The sequence below is a fragment of the Echeneis naucrates genome, chromosome 6 (genome assembly GCF_900963305.1).
Source record: "Echeneis naucrates chromosome 6, fEcheNa1.1, whole genome shotgun sequence".
In the NCBI taxonomy this organism is placed as follows: Eukaryota; Metazoa; Chordata; class Actinopteri; order Carangiformes; family Echeneidae; genus Echeneis; species Echeneis naucrates.
In genome coordinates, this window is record NC_042516.1 from 2,620,940 (window position 1) to 2,645,162 (window position 24,223).

Below are 24,223 nucleotides of genomic sequence, written 5' to 3' on the forward strand. Positions count from 1 at the left end.
TGCCAGCAATTTAGACATTGTTGGCTGTTGCTGTGTGTTGAGTTATTTTGAGGGGACAGTAAATTTACACAGCTATACAAGCTGTACACTGACTACTTTACATTGTAAGTGTCTTCAGTGTTGTCCCTTGAAAAGATATAATGAAATATTTGCAGAAATGTGAGGGGTGGACTCATTTTTGTGAGATACTGCAGATATCCTGGCGCCAATATTGCAAGAGGTGTACAATGAAGCTTTTAAAGTAGGAACCCTCCACCCAACATCTAACGAGGCCTTAATATCAGTGATACCTAAAAAAAGACAGACACCACAAACCCCACTAACTTCCAGCCTCCAAGCTTGATAAATCTGGATTGTAAGATCCTAACTAAGATCCTGGCTACACACTTGGAGATGGCTTTACCAAGCATAATACACTCTGACCAAGTCAGATTCATGAAAAGATTACTAACACCTGATCTGGCTGAATTGAACCGAAAAAACCCAGTCATTGCCCTCTCGCTGGATGCCGAGAAGGCATCTAACTGAGTTCAATGGGAATTTTTATTTGCAGCTCTGTCACATTTTGGATTCGGACCAACCTTTACTAAACGGATCAGAACTATATACAAAAAACCTAAGGCTGCAGTGATAACAAATGGTGTAACTTCACCTCTTTAACCCTAACCTCACCAGAGCTGCACAACAGGGCTGCGCTCTGTCACCATTACTGTTTAATACTGTACTAAAACCATTTTCTATTGCCATCAGAACTAATGCAGCCATTAGAGGGGTGGAAGGAGGAGGTAAAGAGCACAACCTATTATTTCAGGCGGACGATATTCTGATGCTGATAAAAGACCCATTAAATTCCATACCACATTTGATGAACACAATTTTACTCCAAATTATCAGGATATAAAATCAACTGGTCGAAGTCAAAGGCTATGTCCATATCTGGATCTGCAATTCAAATGTACTGACAAATTTTGGCTTGAAATGGATAGCAAAAGGGATGAAATATTTGGGAATCAAACTAGGTAGTAAAGTGGAGGAAATGCCTTAATTAAATTTAGAACCAACAAAAAATTAAAACTAATATGGATAAATTGGGGAAATTTAGGCTTACATCATGAGGGAAGGTCAACGTGATAAAAATGGTGGTTGCACAGCAATTTAATTATGTGCTTATGATGTTGCCAGTAACTATATCTCCTCAGATCTTTAAACAGTATGATACAATAACTAAAGCATTTTTATGGGAGAGGAAAAGACCCAGAATCAAAGTTAGCAAAATGCACTCTACTAGAGAACCCAAGATTATATTATGACTCCTTTGAAATGGCCAAACTAGCCAAACACCAGTCCTTATATTATATACTGAACCCTATTATGTCTCACTCCAAAGAGATCTGGAACAAAATACACAAAATGCATAAATTATCACATTATAAACATAAATATTCCTCTATGTGGCATAACCGCATGATAAGCATTGGTAAGACATCCATATATCGGAAGAGATGGCACGTTAATGGATTATACCATGCTGATTTATATGAAGAAGGTGTGTCATTTCCTGATATAAAAAGAAAATACAATCTTATGGGAAGGGAAATTTTTTGGAAATATCTTCAGATCAGAGACTATCACATCCAGTATTCAGTACAAAGATGGAAACCCCCATCACTGACTATTTCAAGCTACCCGTGGAGCACCACAGAGCCTCTATATTTTATAAAACAACCAACCAACTGCTCAGCAATGACTGTCAGAGCCTGAAAACAATAAGGGAAAAAGATCTGGAATGGCAGCTGGATGAAGAGGAGTGGCTGAGAATCAAATCCAACAATGGGTAATACATCAGGGAAGCTAAGGGGAAATGTACACAGTACAAAATAACACACAGGTACTATTGGACTCCAGAGACACTCAACAGAGTAGGTATAATAAACAATAACTTCTGTTGGAAATGTAAGAAAGACATAGGCACCTTCCTGCATTGTTTATGGGGATGTCCTGTCATTCAACCGTCCTGGAAAGCAGTCATGGACAACTTGAGCAAATGACTGGGACGTTACATAACATTATCTCCCAGGCTATGTCTATTAGATAAAAGCTAAATGCACAATTTATCAAGAACAGAATTCTTGGTGATTATGGGAGGTACTGCGACAGCCACCAGGACAATACTCAAACTGTGGAAAACACCCAAACTCCCTGAACCAAAAGAGTAGATAAACGGCTTCATATGAACGTATGCTCAACAGGATGAACAACAGAAACAATACTAAAACATCGGCCTGAGACTTGTTCTGGACTAACGTTGCAATGTCTGACGAGCACATAGCATGAATCTGAGTGTATTATGCATTTTAATCTGTTGTGTGGTTACTGTACGCTCTGCAGCTAATACCAATATGTTCCCTATATGTAACAGTATCATTTTGACTGTATTCTCATTTTATTTTTGTTTTGCTATATTAGATGTAATGTGCACGATAGGGAATGTCTCACAATGTAAAATGCTGTACTGTCTAACACAGAAGATAAAAGAAATAAAAACTTCAATTACAAAAAAAAAAAAAAAAAACAAAAAAAAAACACAGCAGCTGTTGCACTGCATTATGTGATTTGAGTGTCACAGAATACAGCTGGGCCATTAAAAATTCGACAATATGATTGTATCCCTGGGCCAGATGTAGCCCATGGGCCTTGAGTTTGACACATGCGGGTTAATGGAACAGGCCAGGCAGCTCAGGAGGGGCAGAGGAAAGCTCAGTGGGAGCAATGGCAGACTGCAAACAGTGTGAATGACAAAAAAAATTCCAATTAATAATGGTGCCAGCAGACCCGTCGATGTGAGGGTTATGGATTTTAAGCCAGGTAAACCCTAAAACTAAAGGGGCCTGTGGGAAGGGAATAACTAAGAGTCTGATGGCCTCTCAATGGTTTCCAGATTGCAAGAGACAGAAAAGCATGGCACGATGGGTGATACAAGCCAGAAGCTTTCTATTCAGAGCTTTCACATCTTTGGGTTCAGGAAGGACTTCCAGGGGAAACCAGTCTGATCCACAAAGGCTGCATCAATGAAGTTATAATCTGCACCTGAGTCCACCAGAGCAAGAAAAGGGAGCGAGTCCATTTGACAGATGAGGGTAGGCTTGAGCTGCAACAGAGGGTGAGGAGAATTAGGAGAAACAGACGTATTGGTCATCAGGACCCCCTTTCTGTCTGATGAGCCTAATCTTTTGGCCACAGAGGGCAGGAAGTAAAGAAATGGCCAGCCTTGCCACAATATACACACAACCCAACCGTCATCCTACATTTGCACTCTGCTGGAGTGAGGCAGGCTCTCCCGAGCTGCATGGGCTCCTTTTCTGAAGAGACCACAGATGAGCTGGTAGATGACAAGGCTGAGCTTCCTGATGGTGCTGAGAGTGGATCATGAGAGGCAGATGACTGTTGGAAGCAACCAGCTCTCAACTTACAACATTCACGCAGCCAATTATGAAGTGTGATTGCAAGAGAAACCAGAGTACAAAGTTCATCATGTTTATCATGTGAAGATATTTCATATTTCATAGGTTCGCTTAATTCTCCCCGTTGGGCTGCCTCAGTTGGCAGAAAAGTTCCCAAAAAATAAATAAATAAATAAATAATAGTAATCTGCCACACTCATATTTTCCTGCTGAAGATTCAACAGGCGATCAACTGCATCCTCTTCATAATCAGGGTGGTCAAACACATCCTTCATCAGCATATGACCAAGTACACACTGATTAGAATAGATGCCCTCTGCCCAGGTTAACGCTCTTCCTCTTAGTAGCCCCAAGACAAATTGTACCTTAGCTTGTTCTGTAGAGAATGGCTTGGACCATTGTTGGAAAGCCATAGCACATTGGAGAAGAAATCCCCAGCACTTGTCCAGCTGTCCAGAAAATAGCTCAGGGTTGATCACATAAGAGTCTCTGGGTGGAGGTGCTGGGGTTGTGACTTGAGGGGAAGGCTGAGGCAGAGGACACTGGAGCAAGGGGAGTGAGCAAAGAGGTGAGTTGGGAAACCTCAAGCAAACGATCAATTATCTGCTTTACCACGCTCTAATTGCTGGGTGCCAGAGTGCACGGACAAGTTGTTCATGTTGTCCCAGTCAAATTCATTGGTGGATAACTGCATGTACAAGGTGGGGGTTGGGGGCAGTGCCGGGGTTGCGTTCGCTGGATCGATGTTGGCTAGACTGTTCTGTGAAGATATAAGAAGGTAGGACCCAGAAGCAGACAGAGTCAATGAAGGGAGGGTTCAATGTTCTTTAATGGGAAAAGAAAGGGGGGTGGGCGAGGGAAAGTGGCTCATGAGCAGAACTAGGGTGAGTGTTTGAATACTGCTGTGTTGAGGTTTTGAGGTGGCAATGAGGCCTGAGACTGGGCCTGGATGTGGCAGGCAGGGCAATAATGGCAGGCACAGGATCCAGGGCAGAGACAAGGTGACGTGATCAGGGGCAGAAGGCAGGTCAAGTAACCAGGACAGAGATGAGGAGATGTGGTCAGGGGCAGCAGGCAGGTCAGGTTGCCAGGACAGAGACGAGGAGACATGGTCAGGGACAGGCAGAGTCAATAACAGGAGTTCAGTCCCGAAAAGAGTGCTGGAGAGTAGTGCATGACACAACGACAATCTGGCAATGATTGGATGGAAAACCAGGGCTTTGATCAACCTGGCTGATCAGATAATGAGAACCAGGTGACCAACCAGGCTGGAAACTAGGGCAATGAGACTATGCCCATGCCACACCCACACCACACCCACACATGCACTCAGGACAGGGGAGGGGAAGACAGGGAGAATAAGGAAACTCAGACATGGCTGGAGCCATGACACCTTCCCATTGAAATTAATAGGAAAATGTGTCCAAATTTCTGACTAGTACTGAACTGAGGATGGGTTCTTGTATTTGATTTATCAATTCACCAATAACCTTTAAAAAAAATGTAATAGTTCATCATCATGTGACAATCAATTAGTCCACTGTCATTGTTGTCCATTGTTTTTCTTTAGTGGCACCTAGAAATATCCTGTTAATACTTAATATGAGAAATAGGGCTTTTATTTTACCATTTTTGTGCCTTACAAGTTCCTCTCGCACATACATTTATCAACCACTGTGACAACTCAAATAGGGCCCAAGCACCGTTTATATGTTCTTGAATCGTACTGTTGAAGAGAAACAACCTTACCTATTCACTCAGTAGACCTACTTTCACCAGTTTAAAAAAAAAAAAAAAAAACAAAAAAAAAAACAGCTGAATGGTCCCCCGCTTTCTCATTATGTAGCATTGGGTGTGCAGTGTTTGTGGAGCAGGCAATCAAAGTCAAACAGTTACCAGAAATGTGCTAATACCAGCCACATTCTTAACGTAGAGGGAGAACAGCTCTTGTCCAAAGGGACTACTGAAACACCAAAACGATGAAAGTTACATTGCAATGCATGGAATCCTTCACCTAATGTACAGGCCAGTTTGATGTTGTTTCCACCTGTTGTCAGAGAACAATTGCAGTGCTCTGCCATCACTGTTAGTCTTCCTGGCTGCATAGCATTGGCATGGACCCTCCAGTTGGTGGTGACATGGATTGGGATACCAAATCTGAACCTTCATTAAGGATAGGATGTCCACAGGAGGACCACAGGGAGCTGTAGGTCAGTGCTTATGTGAGATTATGAGGTGACAAAGAGATTGGGGCAGTACCGCAGCATAGTAGTTGGCACTGTTGCCCCCAGTACAAAGGTGGTGGGATTCCAGGAATGGGGCTTTTTGCTTGTTCTCCCCATGTTTGCATGGGTTTCCTCCCACCATCTAATCAATCTGTATATTAATTAATGAATTAATTAATATACAGGCTGAAGGAATATTGACTCCATTTCCTGTTTGTTTTATATTTGAATGTTGGCCGTTGATCTTCCAGTGAGAGTAGATTTCCCAAAGTCAGCCCCTCAGTTTACAGATCTATTCCCAGCCTTCTAAGACTTTAAAGGTGCTGGAGGATACACCCCGTGTGCCATGTCGACTACAACAAACTTATTCAGGAAAGCCCACCAGTTTTCTATTGACTTAACTGTATGTTGCAATGGATGACGTCACCAGTATATGGTTAATTGAAAAGGTTATGGATATAGAGAATCCCACTCTGTGTCTTAAGGTTATGTCTTCCAAGTGTTCTAGGCTTTTTTTTTCCCCCTGCCTTATTTTGTTTGTCATTTAATCAAATTAATATTTAGTAGCCCTGCCACAAGCACACAGTCGAGTTGTAATCCCGGCTGCCTTTAACACTGTTGAGGGGTAATCTTATCCCATTCTTCTTGAACAACTGCTTTTACTTCCTCCAAATGTTTTGGTTTATGTTTCTAAAATAGACCTTTTGATAATTCCACACAGATTTTTAATTGGGCTCATGTCCAGGTATTGAACTGGATACTACTGTATAAGAACTGGGTGTTGTGCTCCTGTGGCCAAGTTCTACTTCTCCTGGAAATGTGGCAAGGGACATTATCTTGCTGAAATATGCAGTTTTGCCCCCGACGGAACAGTTATTGAGGGATAATTTTAGTTACATGTGTTGTAGGTTTACGTGTAAGCTTTATGCTGAAGTGACAATACACTGGTAGAATAACAAGAGAACTTCCCACTTATGTCTATATGAAAGTCTGCCAGATGGGGAAGTAGAAAGGTTTACTGGTTTACTGAAACTAGGTGCAGAGGCTATGAAAATGTCAGTAAATGCCAAGTTGTTTAATGTCATGAGATGTTATTAAAAAAACCAAGGCAAGAAAACCTTGCCATGATTAGATCATCAAAAAGGTCACCAGTTCGATGAAAGGTTAAATATAATAGTGGCAGACAAAAACGGGTTGTGGTTTCAGGTGAAGACAGGAGAGGCCTAAGGAATACATAAGCAGGAGTGTCAAAGGAGCCACTTAGTGTGAACTCAGAGGGTCCGATACACTCAGTTGTTTGTTTAGATAGTTTCCCGAAAACAACGTGAGCTACATAGATAACTGGAAGGCTTTCTGGGGGAGACCTGGTCTGATTAGGAGAAATGGTTTCCATCTCACCGTGGACGGGGCCGCTCTCATTTCTAGGAACATGGCCGATTTTATTAGAAATCCAAAACCCTGACAATCCCGAGTCGAGACCAAATTAAACAGAAGAGGAGCTAAAAACAAAAACCTAACTGAAATCAAAACAGCCACAAATTCGGTCTCAAATAACACTGCAATTAAATGCGAACTGTTGAATATTCAATCACTATCATCAAAATCTCTACTAGTTAATGATCTCATAGCTGATCATCGTATTGATTTGTTATGTATAACTGAAACCTGGCTGCAGCAGGATGAGTATGTTAGTATTAATGAAGCTACACCCCGACTCATGTTATTTTTTCATATCCCTCGTACCACAGGTCGAGGAGGGGGGGGGTGGTGGCAATATTTCAATCAAATCTTGACGATGCCACCCCTCTCAAAAGGAAAGTAATCAAACAGAGGAGGCTGGCTCCATGGTATAATTCCCAAATCTGGAATCTTTTTTATCTGTGCATGTACTTTGTCCCTCATATAAAGCAAGTCTCTAATATAGCCTTCACCTACGCAATATTGTGAAGGTCAGAAACATTATGTCTCAAGAGGATACAGAAAAACTAGCCCATGCATTTGTTACCTCTAGACTACTGCAATTCACTGCTATCAAGATGCACAAATATTAACATGAACTAGAAAAAGAGATCACATTTCTCCTGTGCTAGCTTCTCTTCATTGGCTCCCAGTACAATTCATTAGGGCACTTTGCTTACTGAATGTAGGTTGACTTGTGGTTCCTAGAGTCTCCAAGTGTAAATCGGGGGCAGATCTTTTAGCTATCCTTGTAGAATTACAGAGAGTTGGCTTGATCCATTTACATTTACTTTTAATCCAGCTCAAAGCATACCGCATAAGAAAGCACCTGTAACAAAGACAACACCCGATAAGTTTCACGCCAACATCCTAACATTACAATTACAGTTACCATTAAGTTGGCAACATTAGTTTCACTATATAAACTATATATGACAATCCTCTTCAATGGACCACCTCCCATTATCAGTCCAGTGACAACACTGGTAGCATTTACCCTGACCCTAACCCACAAAGCCACCTTTATGACAAAGCCTGAAGTTAAAAACTTCATTTCATTACTGTTTTTCTTTGAGTTGTGCTGCTATAGGCCTGCACTGGGTCTGGGTCTGGCTCGCTCTCTCTCTCTCTCTCTCTCTCTCTCTCTCTCTCTCTCTCTCTCTCTCCTCTCTCTATCCTCTCTCTCTCGTCTCTCTTCCTCTGTCCTCTCTCTCTCTCGCTCTCTCTCTCTCTCTCTCTCTCTCTCTCTCTCTCTCTCACCACCGTCAGCACGCTCTGCTCAGACTCAATTAAAACTATACTTATAGCTCGTATTTCTGAATTTTTCTGTCTGGCCGGTGGCGTCCCTGCAGCATGGCGGGGAACGCCGCCAAGTTCTCCCGGCTGTCGCGGAAGCACGGCGTGAAGGTGCCCGGCTGTCCGCACTCCGTGGAGGAGGTGGCCCTGGCTGTGGGGGGGGGAGGTCGGCTATGACAGCGTCAAGACGGCCTCCAGGATGAACGGAGCCGTGGTCCTGTTCTTAGACGAGGTTCGGAAGGTGGAGCAGGTGGTGGAGAAGGGAATCACGGTGGGGGGAGCGTTTACTCCGGTGCAGCCGCTGGAGACCCCCACCAAGAGGGTAATTATTAGTAACATCCCCCCCTTCATCAAAAACAAGGACCTGGCCAAAGCCCTGTCCCGGTACGGGCAGATGGTCGGGCCCATTAGAATGGTGCCGCTGGGATGTAAGTCCCCGAAGCTGCGGCATGTGGTCTGCCACAGGAAACAGGTCCACATGGTCCTGAAGGACACGGAGTCCCCCCTGAACCTGACCTTCAGGGTGGACGGGTTCGGGTACATGGTGTTTGTCACGTCTGATGCCATGAAATTTGCATTTGTTACCAAATTTGGATGTGGGGCGGAGGGACACCTGGTGCGGGCCTGCCGTGGGCCTGCCGCGAGGCCAGGGGACCCCCAGCCGGTCCGGCTCGGTCGCCGGCTGCGGCTGGGGGTCCGGGCTCCGGTCCGCCGCTGATGGTCCGGCCTCGGACTTACTGACAGGGGAGACCGGCGCTCCGGATTTTAAAACTAGAAAAATCCTGCTGACTCCCTCCGATGAGGAGAAGGACAGCGATCTGACTGCTTCCCAAAAAGAAAAATGTACAGTCTATTCATTCGAGAGGGTTAAGACTTTTTTAAGAGAGACCAAAGGTCAGAGGGCAGTGAAGCTGGAGGAGGAGTTTCCTGACCTCAATGGTTTTATACAGTCTGTCAGCCGGCTGAGAAAAGAGCAGGTTTTTAGCAACCAGGAGGTCTACAGGCTTAAAAAGTTGGTTACAAAAGCCAGATATGTCCTCTCTCAGGATGACGACGATGTTGATGATGAAGATGAAGAACATTTGTTCTTAACTCCACCCTTTTAAATGTCTGTGCTTCTTCTAGTGTGTCCTTTTTTTTTTACCTCCACCATGGCTAACATCCACATAGGATCTTTTAACATTAACGGAGCTCGGAGCGAGGCCAAGAGAGCTGCTGCTTTTAAACTGTTTGAGATTAAGAAACTTGATGTGGTTTTCATTCAGGAGACTTACAGCACCCCAGAAATTGAGGGGGACTGGAAGAAGGAATGGTCTGGGGGGGTCTTCCTGAGCCACAAAAGGTCCAACAGTGCCGGTGTGGGGGTCCTGCTCTCCAGAACTTTTAGTCCTTGCTCCGTGGAGGTAGAACATATTTTATCAGGACACATTTTAAAAGTCATGGCTTTGTATGAGAATGCAAAAATGGCTTTATCTGTATTTATGCTCCGGTTTTAAGCACAGAGAGGATGGCGTTTTTAGATGTTTTATGTAAAACCCTGAGCGCCTGCACTGATGAATATTTATTCCTGGGGGGTGATTTTAACTGCACTGAAGACGACAAGTCAGACAGGAACCACCTGGAGCCTCATCCTGCTTCCTCTGCTTGGCTCAAACGCTTGATGGAAACCCACAAGCTGAAGGATGTGTGGAGAGGTTTTAACGTTTGGGACAGACAGTTCACCTGGACTCATTTTAAAGACAACTCTGTCTCTCTGGCCAGGTTGGACCGCTTTTACTGTTTTAAGCACCATTTTAGCATTTTTAAAAGCTGTCACATTGTTCCTATCGGCCTGTCTGATCACTCTCTGGTTCACTGTTGTTTTTTTATCCAGAATGTAAAGACCCCCAGCGCCTACTGGCATTTTAACACAGCTCTTTTATCAGACAGCTCTTTTAGAGAAGCTTTTAGGTTTTTATGGTCCTCACACAGAGAGAGGAAGTCCACGTTCTCCTCAGTGCAGCAGTGGTGGGAGTGGGGAAAGATGCTGACTAAACAGTTCTGTCAGCAGTATACGCGCAACGTCACCAAGCACATCACCAGATCCCTTCAGGACCTGGAGACTGAGGTACAGACCTTACTGGGCTGTACAGGAGACCAAGGGTGTGTTGAAGCCCTGAGAAATAAAAAGGCTGCTTTGGCCAACTTGCTGGGTGTAACAGCACAGGGAGCTCTGGTCCGGTCACGCTTCGTGAACGCCTCCCTGATGGACGCCCCGTCACAGTTCTTCTTCGGCCTGGAGCGCAGGAACGGCCAGAGGAAGATCATCCACTCGCTGCGCTCCGACAACGGTTCCCCGGTGGAGGATGCTAGGGAGATCAGGAGGCTCGCCACACAGTTTTACCAGGAGCTGTACCAGAAGGAGCTGGTGGAGGACCCTGAGCTGGCTGCGGCCTTCCTCTCCGGCCTGCCACAGGTGACAGCAGCATCCAACACCATGCTGGAGGCCCCGCTGACTGTGGCGGAGCTGAACGCAGCCCTCATGAGCCTCGCCAGTGGAAAAGCTCCTGGAATCGACGGTCTCCCAGTGGACTTCTATAAGGCCTTCTGGTTTTTGCTGGGACCAGACATGCTGCAGGTGTTCCAGGAGAGCCTGAGGACTGAACTGTTACCTCAGAGCTGCAGGAGAGCCGTCATCACCCTGCTCCCCAAAAAGGGTGACCTGCAGGACCTGAGGAACTGGAGGCCGGTCTCCTTACTGTGTGGGGACTATAAAGTCCTGGCCAAAGCTCTGGCCCGGAGGCTCAGAGAGGTGATGGCCGAGGTCGTTCATGTGGACCAGAGTTACTGTGTGCCCGGCAGGACCATAAGTGACAACGTCACTTTAATTCGGCATGTTTTGGAGCTCTCCGGCTCATTGGACATGGACACTGGTCTTATTTCCATAGACCAGGAGAAGGCTTTTGACCGGGTCGAACACCAGTACCTGTGGCAGACGCTCTGTGCTTTTGGGTTCAGCCCAGGTTTCATAGCCGGGATCCAGCTGCTGTACCGTGATGTTGCCAGCATACTGAAAATCAACGGTGGTCTGGCTGCACCTTTCTCAGTCCAAAGGGGGGTGAGGCAGGGGTGTCCTCTGTCCTCTGTACTCCCTGGCCATAGAGCCCCTGCTACACAGGCTGAGGGGGGGGGCTGGGGGGAGTGGCCTTCCCTGGATGTCCCGCAGCAGCAGTTAAGCTGTCGGCGTACGCTGACGACCTGATCGTGGTTTTAAATACACAGAAGGACATTTGTGTTTTAGAGGAGAACGTGGACCTTTTTAACAAACTGTCTTCAGCCAGAGTGAACTGGAAAAAGAGCGAAGCTGTGGCAGTCAGAAAACTCTTTAAACAAGCTGGTTTTACCGGGGGGGCTGTGTTGGAGGACGGGAGGGTTAAAGTACCTGGGGGTGTTTTTAGGTGACGAACTGTTTTTAAAAAAGAACTGGGACGGAGCCCTGGAGTCCACACAGGGCAGACTGAGGCGGTGGGGGTGGCCCCTGCCCAGCATGTCGTACAGAGGAAGGACACTAGTGATTAACAATCTGGTGTCCTCCTCTTTGTGGCATAAGCTGGCCTGCGTCGACCCCCCCCCCCGAACCTGCTCTCCAGGATCCAAGCAGCACTGGTGAACTTCTTTTGGGACAAGCTGCACTGGCTCCCACAAGCACTCCTGTTCCTCCCCAAGGAGGAGGGGGGGCAGGGGCTGGTGCACCTGGCCAGCAGGTGTGCTGCCTTCAGACTCCAGTTCGCACAAAGACTGCTGTACGGGCCAAAGGACCTGTTGTGGAGGCCCCTGGCTCAGCTGGTCCTGCAGCGTGTCGGGGGCCCAGGACTCAAGGACTCCGTGTTTTTAATGGATTTTAAGACGGTGAGGACTCACACCCTGCCTGAGTTTTACAGAGGACTGTTCACCGTCTGGAGGCTGCTGCGGACCCGGACAGCTCAGCACACCTCCCTGTTCTGGCTGCTAAAGGAGCCGCTGGTCCACGGAGGACGCCTGCCCCCCCCCCCCCGAGCTGGGCAGGAGCAGCGGTCAGCAGGGTGTTCAGCAGTGCAGGGATTTTAACTCTGGACGACATGATCACCCTCACCGGACCACAGCTGAGGAATGCAGCCCGCCTGGCAGCCGCTTTGGGAAGGAGGTCGGAGCGGATCCTGGACAAGCTGCTGGACCACTGGAGGGGCTCTCTGACCCCACATGAGCTCCTCCTGCTATCGGACCACAGCGCTGGTGTGACCACACCATGTCCTGATGTCCCCTTCCCCCCCATTATTGCCCGCCCTGGATGGTCTGCTGGAGGTCAAAGTTCAGGTAGCCGGTTGGAGGTGAACCTGGGTGAGGCCAGCAGTAAACTCCTGTCAGCGCTGATGGTGGAATGTCTGAACAAAAAGAAGCTGCAGAGAGCCGACTCCTCCTGGAGAGCTCACCTGGGCCTAGGTGAGGAGGTCCGGCCTGAGTGGAGGAGCCTCTACAAACCTCCACTCACTAAAAAGGTGGCCGACCTCCAATGGAGACTCCTCCACGGGATCCTGGCAGTGAACGCCTTCGTCTCCATCCTCGACCCATCCACCTCCAACAGTTGTCCCTTTTGTGTAGCAGGAGAAACGGTGTTCCACTGTTTCTCACAGTGTCCTTGGCTCACCCCCCTGTTCTCCCTGCTGAACACACTGCTAAGGAAAGGAGGAGAGGTGTTCTCCCTCCAGACCTTCATCCTGGGCTTCAAATACAGGAGGGCCATCAGACACAGGAGCCAGATGATAAACTTCATTCTGGGCCAGGCTAAACTAGCCATTTACGTCACTAGGAAAAGAAAAATGGAGCACAATGTGGACACTGACCTGGTCCTCCTGTTCAGCAGGATGGTCAAAGCCAGAATAATGATTGATTTTAAATATTACAGCGAGATGCAGGACCTGAATCAGTTCAGGGAGATCTGGACTCCAGGTCTGGTCCTCTGCTCGGTGCAGGAGGACCAGCTCCTATTTTCAGATCAGCTGATCTGAGCGTTTTTGTGCGTTTGATGTGATAAATGAGTGAAACGTGACTAAACCTGTCTGTGGAAATGAATCAAATAAAGTAAACTTTAAAATCTCTCTCTCTCTCTCTCTCTCTCTCTCTCTCTCTCTCTCTCTCTCTCTCTCCCTCTCTCTCTCTCTCTCCTCTCTCTCTCTCTCCCTCTCCCTCTCCCTCTCTCTCTCTCCCTCTCTCTCTCTCCCTCTCTCTCTCTCCCTCTCTCTCCCTCTCTCTCCCTCTCTCTCCCTCTCTCCCACGCAGTATGTGTCTCCTTTCCGCTGAATCATCTCTGCTCCATGTTCCCGCTCAGTACCTGCTGCTGCAATAGTTACCATCACTCATCATTACACACTACTACTCACTTCCAATATTAATTTCGTTTTCTCCCCTAGTGCTAATATTATGGAGTCAGAACAGTCTCATAATGAATGAACTCTCACAGGGCTAATCATGAATGTACAAGCTTTGTTTCGTTGTTGTATTTCGGACTCCACAAATGTCATTTAGAGGCACACTTGTAATATAAATTCACAGAACATATGAATTGCTGAATGTGCATTTACAAAATCTGTACATCTGACTGATCTAACGTCCCAGGTCAACCAAAGTATGTTTTTGATTGACAAATTCAGCAGACAATAAGGTGCGTTTGCTTTCAGGTGAAGAACTTTCAAATGTGCTGGATCAGAGGTATCAAAATGACAACAAGATTATGCCAAAACCACAACACAGAATGAACTTAATTCATTTCTAAACTTAGAAAAGAGTATATGGGAAATAGTTTTCATCCATTATGTCTTACCTGGCCCTTGATAATATGCATGAAGCGTGACATTAATTCTGGACACTCCAAAAGGAAGTGGAAATGGTGAAATATGATCTTTGGATTCCTGAAAAAGAGAATACAAAGAGATGAAAAGAGAAATAAAGACGACAGGAGAAAGTGAAGTTGCAAATGCTGTGATGGAGGTAGGTGCTGGACCAATACCCAGGCTCCAGATACAGTGGCCCTCATTTATCAAAACAAGTGTAAAAACAGGTGTAGATTCAGGCACATCACCTTATGGCAGGTTTCTCATGTGATTCACTAAAGCAGTTTTGATAAATACCTGAATGAAAAATGTCACGTCCAAATGTTTTCAGTTCAAATGCCTCAGATGATTTTAAACATGGATTTACAAAATACGACAAAGAAGAACTTTTTTGAAGCAGAAATTGAAATAATGATGTTGGAGGTCCAACGATGGGTTCATTTGGCAGCCTGAAAAAGTGACATCAAAGGCTGGCATAAGGCAGCAACAATCACTGCCAACCATGTTGGTGTGGACAGATGAACCCACACAACAGATGATTAGTATATGTTATGTTTATTCGGTCTCTAAACAACTCCATAAACAGTTTGGTCTAGCCCTACTCTATGTGTAATGTGCCTTGATGTACAGTAGTGTTCAAAATAATAGCAGTCCAATGTGATTAACCAGATTAATCACTGCTATTAGTATATTTTTTATTGTTACAATTTACCAGTAGGTGCAGTAGATTCGCAGAAAACCAACAAGGCCCAGCATTCATGATATGCACATGAATGCTGGGGCTTATGACCACATACTTTTGTTTAATAAATGAGGGCTAATGTGAGGTTGATGCAATGCAGAGGGTCACTATGACTCACCTGGTTACAAAACACTTGAGTACACTGTCATGCTTGCAGACAAACTCAATAAAGCAAGGTGAAGTCATTCTGGGTGAAAAAGACAGCAATGACAAAATTAAGGAAGGTGGATAGGGAAAAAGAGAAAGCCACCAGATTTAATTTCTGTCAAACAATTCTTCCCAATTAAAATAATTTTGAAACCATGATAGAGGGCAACAGTGCTTATGTGCTTACATTAATTCAGCATATTCAACTGTGTAATTATATATTATGAACCTGTGGAAGAGTATTTTAAAAACAGGGGACTAATTTTATGTGTCATATATATTCACACATATATATATATATATATATATATATACATACATATATATATATATACACACATATACATATATACACACATATATATATATACATACATATACACATATACACACATATATATATATATATATATATATATATATATATATGTGTGTGTATATATATGTGTGTATGTATATATGTGTGTATATATATACACATATATATATATATATATATATATACATACATACATACATATACATATATATATTTTTTTTTTTTTGTGAGACGACAGTGCTAACCACTACGTCGCTGTGCTACCTTTTTCAGATGTGGTTCATGATATTTCAATTTTTGACAAAACACTAATACTCAAGTGTCATCCATACAGAATAACTACAGCCATTTCATTTCCATTCATTCACCCTCAGGATTAATTCTGGTTCACTGTTTGATACATTGAGGGGCTTCGACTAAAACTGTCAAGCCACACTCCATTTGAATATTATGAATGGAAGGTAGCAGTAGTAACATGTAGCATTTGAAAATGTCCACTGAAATACATGAAAAGGTCATTTTAAAAATAAAAAATGATTGGTTTGTTTATTTACTTATTGTTTCCATTCTCATTTATTTATGTATTGCTACATTTATTACCAAATATAATTATTACATGATTTAGGTCATAGCTGTACTTATTGAGCTTGCATTGCATAATGTTACCTAAGAAAATTTTAAGAGGATAGTGATGTTAATTATGACTTTTGTGGTGTCTGCTGCCCCTTCTTTGACACACTGCTCTACTCTCAGGGATGTAGTTATCAACCAATAACCAGTTATTGGTTAAAAAAAAATAATGAGCCTGAAAAATAGCTTAATATTGCAAATCTGTAGCAGTACTGGGATCGTTAGTTGTAGAACTTTCCAGTAGAAAGTTCCTGTGGGACGGGTATGTGCTGTTCATTACTAAGGGCAGGTGTTTCAAGTTTCGTTTTCATCATTACACTAATTGTTTAGAATTGTATTGTGCGGTTTACAACCTGAGACCATTCCAGAGGGAATTTATTAAACAGTGCGGAAAAGCTAGGCAGTTTAATAAAATCTGGACATTGGTATTACATTGTTTGTAGTGGCGGTTCTGCCTAGAAAGCTTCTATATTTGAAAAATGTAACTTTGAAGGTCGCTTAAGGTCTGTTTAAGGCTAGCTTATAATTCACAATCTCTATGCTGAATGATGAAAGACTTGAAGACTGGAAACTCACCCTTGTGGCATCTGACAGGAGCAGCACATATAGAATGCCTGGATCACAGCACTAAGGCGATTGGCTGTCATGGAGATGACATCCTCCCTGTCAGAGGATGCTTCTCTTTCCAAGATTATTTGAGGGTCCAGCAAGGAGGGAAGCTTTGGTGTGGAGCCAGAGTGGTCAACCTCTCGTTGTTTGAGAAGCAGGGAGGCTATCTCACTGCTGGAGGAGGAGGTGTGGCTTTTCCCATTCCTGTCCAGCTCTGTGGAGATGAGCACCAGCCACTCATCCAGGGAATGCCATAGCAACTCCAGAGGCTGCAGAGGAGTGGGCAGGACATGAAAGGTAACACAAGTTTAGTCCACTGCCAACTTGCCCAGTCTTATGCCCAAACAGTTAATGTTCCAAGTAGAATATGTCCCCAAGGAATTGAAACTTTACTCCATTAATTTTTATTGGAAAAAACAATAACACAACTAAAATTATTAGGCATGTCTCATATAAGTATAGTGCCCAGAATGTCCTGATCAAGTTCTCAGTAACAATGTAGAGGTCTTCAAAACATAAAATTAGCCTTTGCAGACAAAACAAGCATGCAGATATGTTGCCCTTTCCAAATTTGTGATGTTAACTTGCTAGTCAACCCATGGCCATAGAAATTTGTCCAACCTTTGTTTTTAAATTATAAGAACATACACTATCACAGAATATTCAAAGGTGGACTAATTTCAGAATATTTATACTAATTTTTACACTTTGCCATCCTAAGTTTCCCAAGTTGTTTTGGAAGCTGTCTGGAGACATCTTACCTACCTTAAAAACCTGGCTTCGAGGTGTCTTGTTGCCATTGTAGCCCATGTCGTTGCCATTGTTGGGTGATGAAGGCCCCAAACGGAAAACATGGCAGAAAATACGAACAATTCTCAAAAGACTTTTCATCTGAGCATCATAACTGCTGGAGAGGCTAAGGATGGATGGAGGGGAAAAAAGAAAGAAAAAAAAAAAAACTGTGTTAGGAGTTTTCAACAATCAATTTGCAATAACTACATAAAATAAAACACAGTAAAATAGATGATACTGCTGCAATGTAGGAAAAGGAGACATGATATTGAAATGTTCTATGTTTGAGGCTTTGAGCTAAGCTGTTTTATACTGCCGGTCAATTTCTATTCCTATAGACAGACAAAGACGAACAAGCACTCACCCTTACACCCATACCTATGAGAAATTTTGAGTCACCAATTAACCTAAATATGTGTTTCTTTGGATGGTGAGAGGAAATCGAAGTACATGGAGGAAACTCACACAAGCCAGGGAGAATATGAAAACCCAGGAACCGAACCCACAAGCATGTTGTGGGGTAACAGCGCTAACCACTATTCCGAACGTGCTGCCCCAATCCTAACAGGCTGTCCAAATTTCATTAGTTTTGGGGTATGTTAAAGTCACCAAAAAAGCAGTTGAAACAGTGGAAGAATAATAATAATACCAAGAGACACAATAGGACACTCACACTGTCAAGCGCTCATGCCCTAATGATTCATAATTATACATGATTGTCACAACCGAGCTATGACATAAAAGTCTGGATGACCCATTATTTTTTACTCCTAAATTCTGACAAAACTGACGTTACTGTACTTGGCCCTAAGCACCTCAGAGAAATACTATCCAATCATCTAATCAGTCTGGACGGCATTACTTTGGCTTCCAGCTCCATGGTAATAAACCTTGGAGTAACTTTCAACCAGGACATGTCCTTGTCCCTCACATAAAACAAGTCAGTAGGGCAACTTTCTTCCACCTGAGAAACATTAGGAAAATCTGAAACATCCTCTCTCAAAAAGGATGCAGAAAAACTAGTCCATGCATTCGTAACTTTGAGGTTGGACTACTGTAACTACTGCAGTTGATTCAGAATGTTGCTGCACGCATACTAACAGGAACGATTAAAAAGAGATCACATTTCTCCTGTGTTACGTTCTTTTCATTGGCTGCCGGTAAAATCCAGAATAGAATTTAAAATCCTTCCGTTAGCATATAAAGCTCTCAATGGCCAAGCTCAATCATATCTCAGAGATCTCATAGTTCATAGTAGGCCACTCCACTCTCTATTTAGAGTAAACACAAAAACTTATGCAACAAAAAATGGACCAGACTCAGTGATTAACTCCCTTACAACAAACCTTGCCCTGCATATGTGCCGTACAGACAGTCTTTGGGACAGTCATCAGGTGGGAACTCCTTTCACCTATGTTTCATCTAGTTAGGCCCACGACACCTCCAGGAGGCTAAACAGTGATCACTGGCGTCCCAGAGTCACTCTCCTAATGTCAGCCATCACTGCTCCTCACACAAAGACAACTATCTCAAGCCGCACTACTGTCAACTATTCTGACCTCTCACCAACTGCACCAGTGAAAGCGGGGTGGGGATACTGACCCTGGTTTGAGTAGGGGAGAGAAATAGAAGAGGTGGAGATAAAAGTAGGGATTGGATACAGACCCTGGTTCAGGTAGGGGACATGAAAGTATAAAGGGTGCAGGAGGTGGAGGACAAGATACACTAGCAGATTCAGCAAACAAACTCACCTGCACAGTCCTATAATCAAACCAAATCAAACCACTACAGGTCAACTCACCTGGACTATCCGCCAGGTCTCAAAGAGGTTCAAACAGGCCACACCCTCCACTTAAATACACTTCCTCTTCCTGGATTTCTTCCTCTGCTTCTCCTGATTCTGTCTATCTTAAGAGCTCCCCCTGCTGGGCCCCCAGCTCCTATTACTTCTTCTAATTCAAATCCACTGACTGGATCTTACTGCCTCATCCGACATTTCTTTGACTATTTTCCTCACACACACACACCCCCTTCCTCCTAACTCTCTCAACAAAGCAACAAAAGATCTGCTACAAACCCTCTACATCCTACTTCCACTGGACAAATCCTAACCTTCCACCCTCATTGCTCAGCATCCTTACCTAGATCTGCATACCTGAGCTTTTTCCTTTCATATGCTTCATATATAAATCTCTTAATGGCCAGTTATCAGGCTCCTCTTCGATGGAACCAACTTTCAATATCTGTCCAGGGGGTGGACTCTTTAGCAATTTTCAAGACCAGGCTTAAAATTTTCTGTATGACAAAGTTTATAGTTACAAAGTTGAAGGCCATCTACTCTTTAGCTATGCTGCTATAGGCCCAGACCACTGGAGGATGGACTGAGCACCTCTCTCTCTCTCCCTCTCCCACTAACATGCACCAACATACCAACAACCACGCTTCTCCAAAATCCCTGTTTCTCCCAGTTCTAAGCATGTGTACTGCATTTACTAACCATGTTTTCCCGAAGTCTCTGTCTCTCCCAGCTCCTCTCCTCTCTCTCCCTGTCCTCATCCTGCAGGTGATGAATCATCACTACTCCCATGTTCCTGCAACACCTGCTGCTCCCTTATCTTCATGAATTCCACCCAGCATCATTTCTATGAACTTCATGCAGCATCACGTTCTTGCCTATACCTGTTTTGAATATCCTCCTGCTCGCATTCTCTCCCTACTCTTCCCAAATTTGCCTCCCTCCATACCTCTAAGCCTCTCTCTCTGTCAACCCAATTGGTCGAGGCAGATGGCTGCCCCCCCAAGCCTGGTTCTGCCCAAGGTTTCTGCCTCTTAAAGGAAGTTTTTCTGTGCCACTGTCGCCAAGTCCTTGCATATGTAACTTTATGTAACTTTGTTATGATTTGGCACTATAGAAATTAATCTAATTTGATTTATAAACAAGACTTCCCCCTCCCACTTCTTCCCACAAGACACTTAAAACATCTACACACATACTACTGAAGAATTACGTTCCCAAAGCCAACCAGACCCTCAATCAACACTCATACCACATGTGGAATAATTTTCAGGAATGCGGTCATTTTATAGCAGTGCAATATTCTCCTCTGTGAGATATCGGTGCAACGTTAGTATTATTCTAATATTATTGTGTGGGCATATGTATATGTTAACTTGTCTGTATTAATGGGTGGACATATATATATATATATATATATATATATATAGGTTTTGTAAAAAAAAAAAATTGTAAATCCATCCATATTAACTACGGATGTAATAACAATGCTTTTGAAATGAACAATTACAATTAAAGTGTTTAAAAAAAGTTGTATATGACAAAATCTATTTAAATTTAAATATCAAATAAAGAAAGAAAAAGGAAGCACAAACATAATAAAATGTATACAATTACACCTGAGAAGCTTGTGCCCATTGGTGGTGGCCACTTCAGCAAGACTGGTCAAGATTCTCTGGTAATGACTGTCACTCTGTTGCGAAACATGCTCCAGGACCTGCCTGAGCTACATATAAACACAGAAACAGAGACAGATTCACTCAACAGAATTGTGCACACAAGATTAATCACTGCATTTACATAAAAAGTGATTCTACCATGTTTTCTTTAATCTCGTCATTCTGTGTCATCTGGATGAGGGTCTGGAACAGTCTGCTATGGTGCTGGATTAGGATTTCACAGGTTTCCCCATATCCGCCCTAAGAGCCGAGAAGGAGCAGGAACCACAGGAGTTAAGCACAAATTGAACCACAAGAGGAAAAAAAGGGACCAGCATGAAAGGTCAAAAGATGGTGAAATACTGACCTGCACACAAAGATCCAGGGGAGTGATTCCATTTTCATCAGCGAGGTATTTGGCACCTCGAGAGAGCAGGATCTGAGCTGTGTCTCTTTGGCCATGGCTACAGAAGAAAGACACCTATCAATGAATCTGGGTAACATGTAAAGTAAAGATTACTATGAACTTGCCCATTTTAGGTCCCTGACATGTGAATTAATAACTTCTGTTTGTGGAGCTATTTCCAGACCAGTGCCTTTCCATTGAGGAAAAAGACAACAAATGGATTCACTATCATGACAATGACATTAGTGAGGACAACACCTGCAAGCAAAGTAAAGGGGCGTGGCTCCAGAAACGTTTGGTCGGTTGATGTCAGCTCCACTGTCCAGAAGACACAACACCGTCTGAGCAAACAGCACAACACTGGAAAATGTGAGTAATCAAAACATTTTGGACATTCATTATATCATTATATATGATACAACTATACTTAAAGGTAGCCCCATAATAATTAAACTTCAGACTTGAAATAACAAATAATAATTTTGCAATAATCTGATACTTTCGAGCTGACAAGATCTTACAGAAGTGTATATACACACATATACACCAATCAAGGATAACATTATGACCACTGAAAGGTGAAGTGAATAACACTGATTATCATGGCTGTTAGTAGGTGAAAAATTTTTATCAAAGTTGAGCATAAGGATTTGAACCAGCTCAAATGTTGTTGGATGTTACTTTTACTAGTACCACCTACCTACCTGTTGCAGACAATGTATACCCTTTCATTGAAAAAATATGTTTCCTGATGGCTGTGGCCTCTTCAGCAGGATTATGCACCATGCTACTAATCAAAAATGGTTCAGGAATGGTTTGAGGAGAACAACAATGAGTTCGAGGTGTTGACTTGACCTCCTACTTCCCCAGCTCTCAGTCCAATCGAAAATCTGTGGGATTCATCCATTCATTCATCTTCTACCACTTCTCCATTTCCAAGTCATAGACGTGTATGAGCCAATCCCAGCTCACATTAGGTGAGGGCAGGGGTACACCCTGGACAGGTCATTAGCCCATCGCAGGGCCAACATACAGAGACAGACAGGGACGAACAACCAGTCACACTAATACTCAGACCTATGACCAATCTAGAGTCATCACATAAACTAAAACAAGCATGTCTTTGGACAGTGGGAGGAAACCAGAGTACCCGCGAGCATGGGGAGAACATGCAAACTATGCGCAGAAAGGCCCCAGGCCTGGGAACCAAACCCACAACCTTGTTGTGGGGCAACAGCGCTAAGCACTATGCTGCCATGCTGTCCTAATCTGAGGGATGTGTATGACTAACTAATCCATGGAGGAACCACCTTAAAAGGTTTAAAGGATCTGCTGCTAACATCTTGGTACCAGATACCACAGCACACCTTCAAGGGTCTAGTGTCTATGCTTCGATGGGTCAGGGCTTTGACAGCAATTGTGGGACCAATACAATATTAGGCAGGAGGTCATAATGTTATGCCTTGTGTCATATTTATGAATGTATGTATGTAAGTAAGTAAGTAAGTAAGTAAATAAATAAATAAATAAATAGAAACACAGATGTAATTGGCTCACAGTTTTGTGTCCATTCTGACATGCTACATGGAGAGCTGTCTGGCCCATGGCATCCTCGACATCCACATTGGACACATGCTGAACTAGATCATGGAGGAGCTCCGTTCGCCCATTCACTGCCAGCCAATGGATCTGCAGCACAGGTTTTGATATATATTCAGTATTCTGACTACAGTGATTGAGTGAGAACAGTAATCATTTAATTAGCAAGAATGAATACAGTGATTTTCAGATAGTACAACGTGAACAAGGAATCCACTCACAGCAGTCAGGCCCTCATTGTTACAGATGTTGACATCAGCATTATATTCCAGTAGCTTCCCCATACACTTTTTCTGTCTGAGGGTAAAATGAAGGAAAGTTTTTAATGTGAGAATCATCATAAACTACAATTAAGTTAATCGGTCAAGAAGACCCAGAGTTCACTCACATTTTGTGAGTTAAATAAATGAATTCATTAATAAATTTTCCAGCATCATTGTACATAGAGCGATGCTGCAACAGCAGTAGGGGAGGCTTCCCTAAAGTGCAGTTACACTGCACAGCCTATGGAAAGGTAGCAGACACAAGACACAGAATATGCAGTGCACATTTTTACTTTTTTCTCCACATTTTCGCATGCAGATATTAAGCACTTTTGTTGGGAATCTTATACAAAGCTGTACAATTAAGGTAACATTAGATTCAGATACAAACAAAATATGTATCCTTGTCTTGTGGATAGTAAAATTGTTATATTGTGTCTCACACTCTTTTGCCACACTCCTGTTTAATTACATCTACACCCAGTGGGAGGCTGAGAGCACTCAGATCACAGAGGAACAGGCTCTGTAATCTGAGCATCAGGCCAATCACTATCCAAATCCACATAACCCTTCAAATCATATATCAAAGATCTAAAAAACAACCCAAAAAATAATGTTCCATAACACAATCTGACTACAGTGGGGAGCATGGTGGAAGCTCTGCTACTAATAGTGTCCTGCAAGCACTGGATTATGTCATTTTACTACAACTACACACAAAAGGAAATGGCTTACACACTAAATATATAAAAGTGAACTTAAAGTGTCAGAATGCAGACTTATTCTAAATCTGATTTAAAAGTAATCCCAATACAAAGATACGAATTGCTATTAAATGTATAAATAGGCTCAGACCCATTCCTAGCAGCGAGGTGCAGAGGGGTACAGCCGGATATGTCCTGGTAGTTTGGGTTGGCTCCCTTCTTTAGCAGCAGAACCAAACATTCCACTGATCCACAGCTGTACACAGAGAACAA

The 24,223-nt window shown here is 43.5% G+C and overlaps 1 protein-coding gene across 4 annotated transcripts in view; it reads right to left on the reverse strand.

Annotated features, from left to right (window-relative positions):
- Positions 1-24,223, reverse strand: part of hace1 (HECT domain and ankyrin repeat containing E3 ubiquitin protein ligase 1) — a 53,848-nt gene that overhangs the window by 27,884 nt on the left and 1,741 nt on the right. For 2 of the 4 annotated variants that reach the window (XM_029503532.1, XM_029503535.1), the window contains exons 4-14: positions 24,102-24,206; positions 23,205-23,280; positions 22,942-23,073; positions 21,643-21,725; positions 21,346-21,442; positions 21,138-21,239; positions 20,940-21,046; positions 17,499-17,649; positions 16,701-17,002; positions 15,147-15,215; positions 14,277-14,364 (exon numbers count right to left, since the gene is read on the reverse strand). In XM_029503532.1, the coding sequence (XP_029359392.1) occupies positions 14,277-14,364; positions 15,147-15,215; positions 16,701-17,002; positions 17,499-17,649; positions 20,940-21,046; positions 21,138-21,239; positions 21,346-21,442; positions 21,643-21,725; positions 22,942-23,073; positions 23,205-23,280; positions 24,102-24,206 (1,312 nt within the window). The remainder of the gene's footprint in view (positions 1-14,276; positions 14,365-15,146; positions 15,216-16,700; positions 17,003-17,498; positions 17,650-20,939; positions 21,047-21,137; positions 21,240-21,345; positions 21,443-21,642; positions 21,726-22,941; positions 23,074-23,204; positions 23,281-24,101; positions 24,207-24,223) is intronic. The other 2 variants (XM_029503533.1, XM_029503536.1) reach the window with 2 other exon arrangements.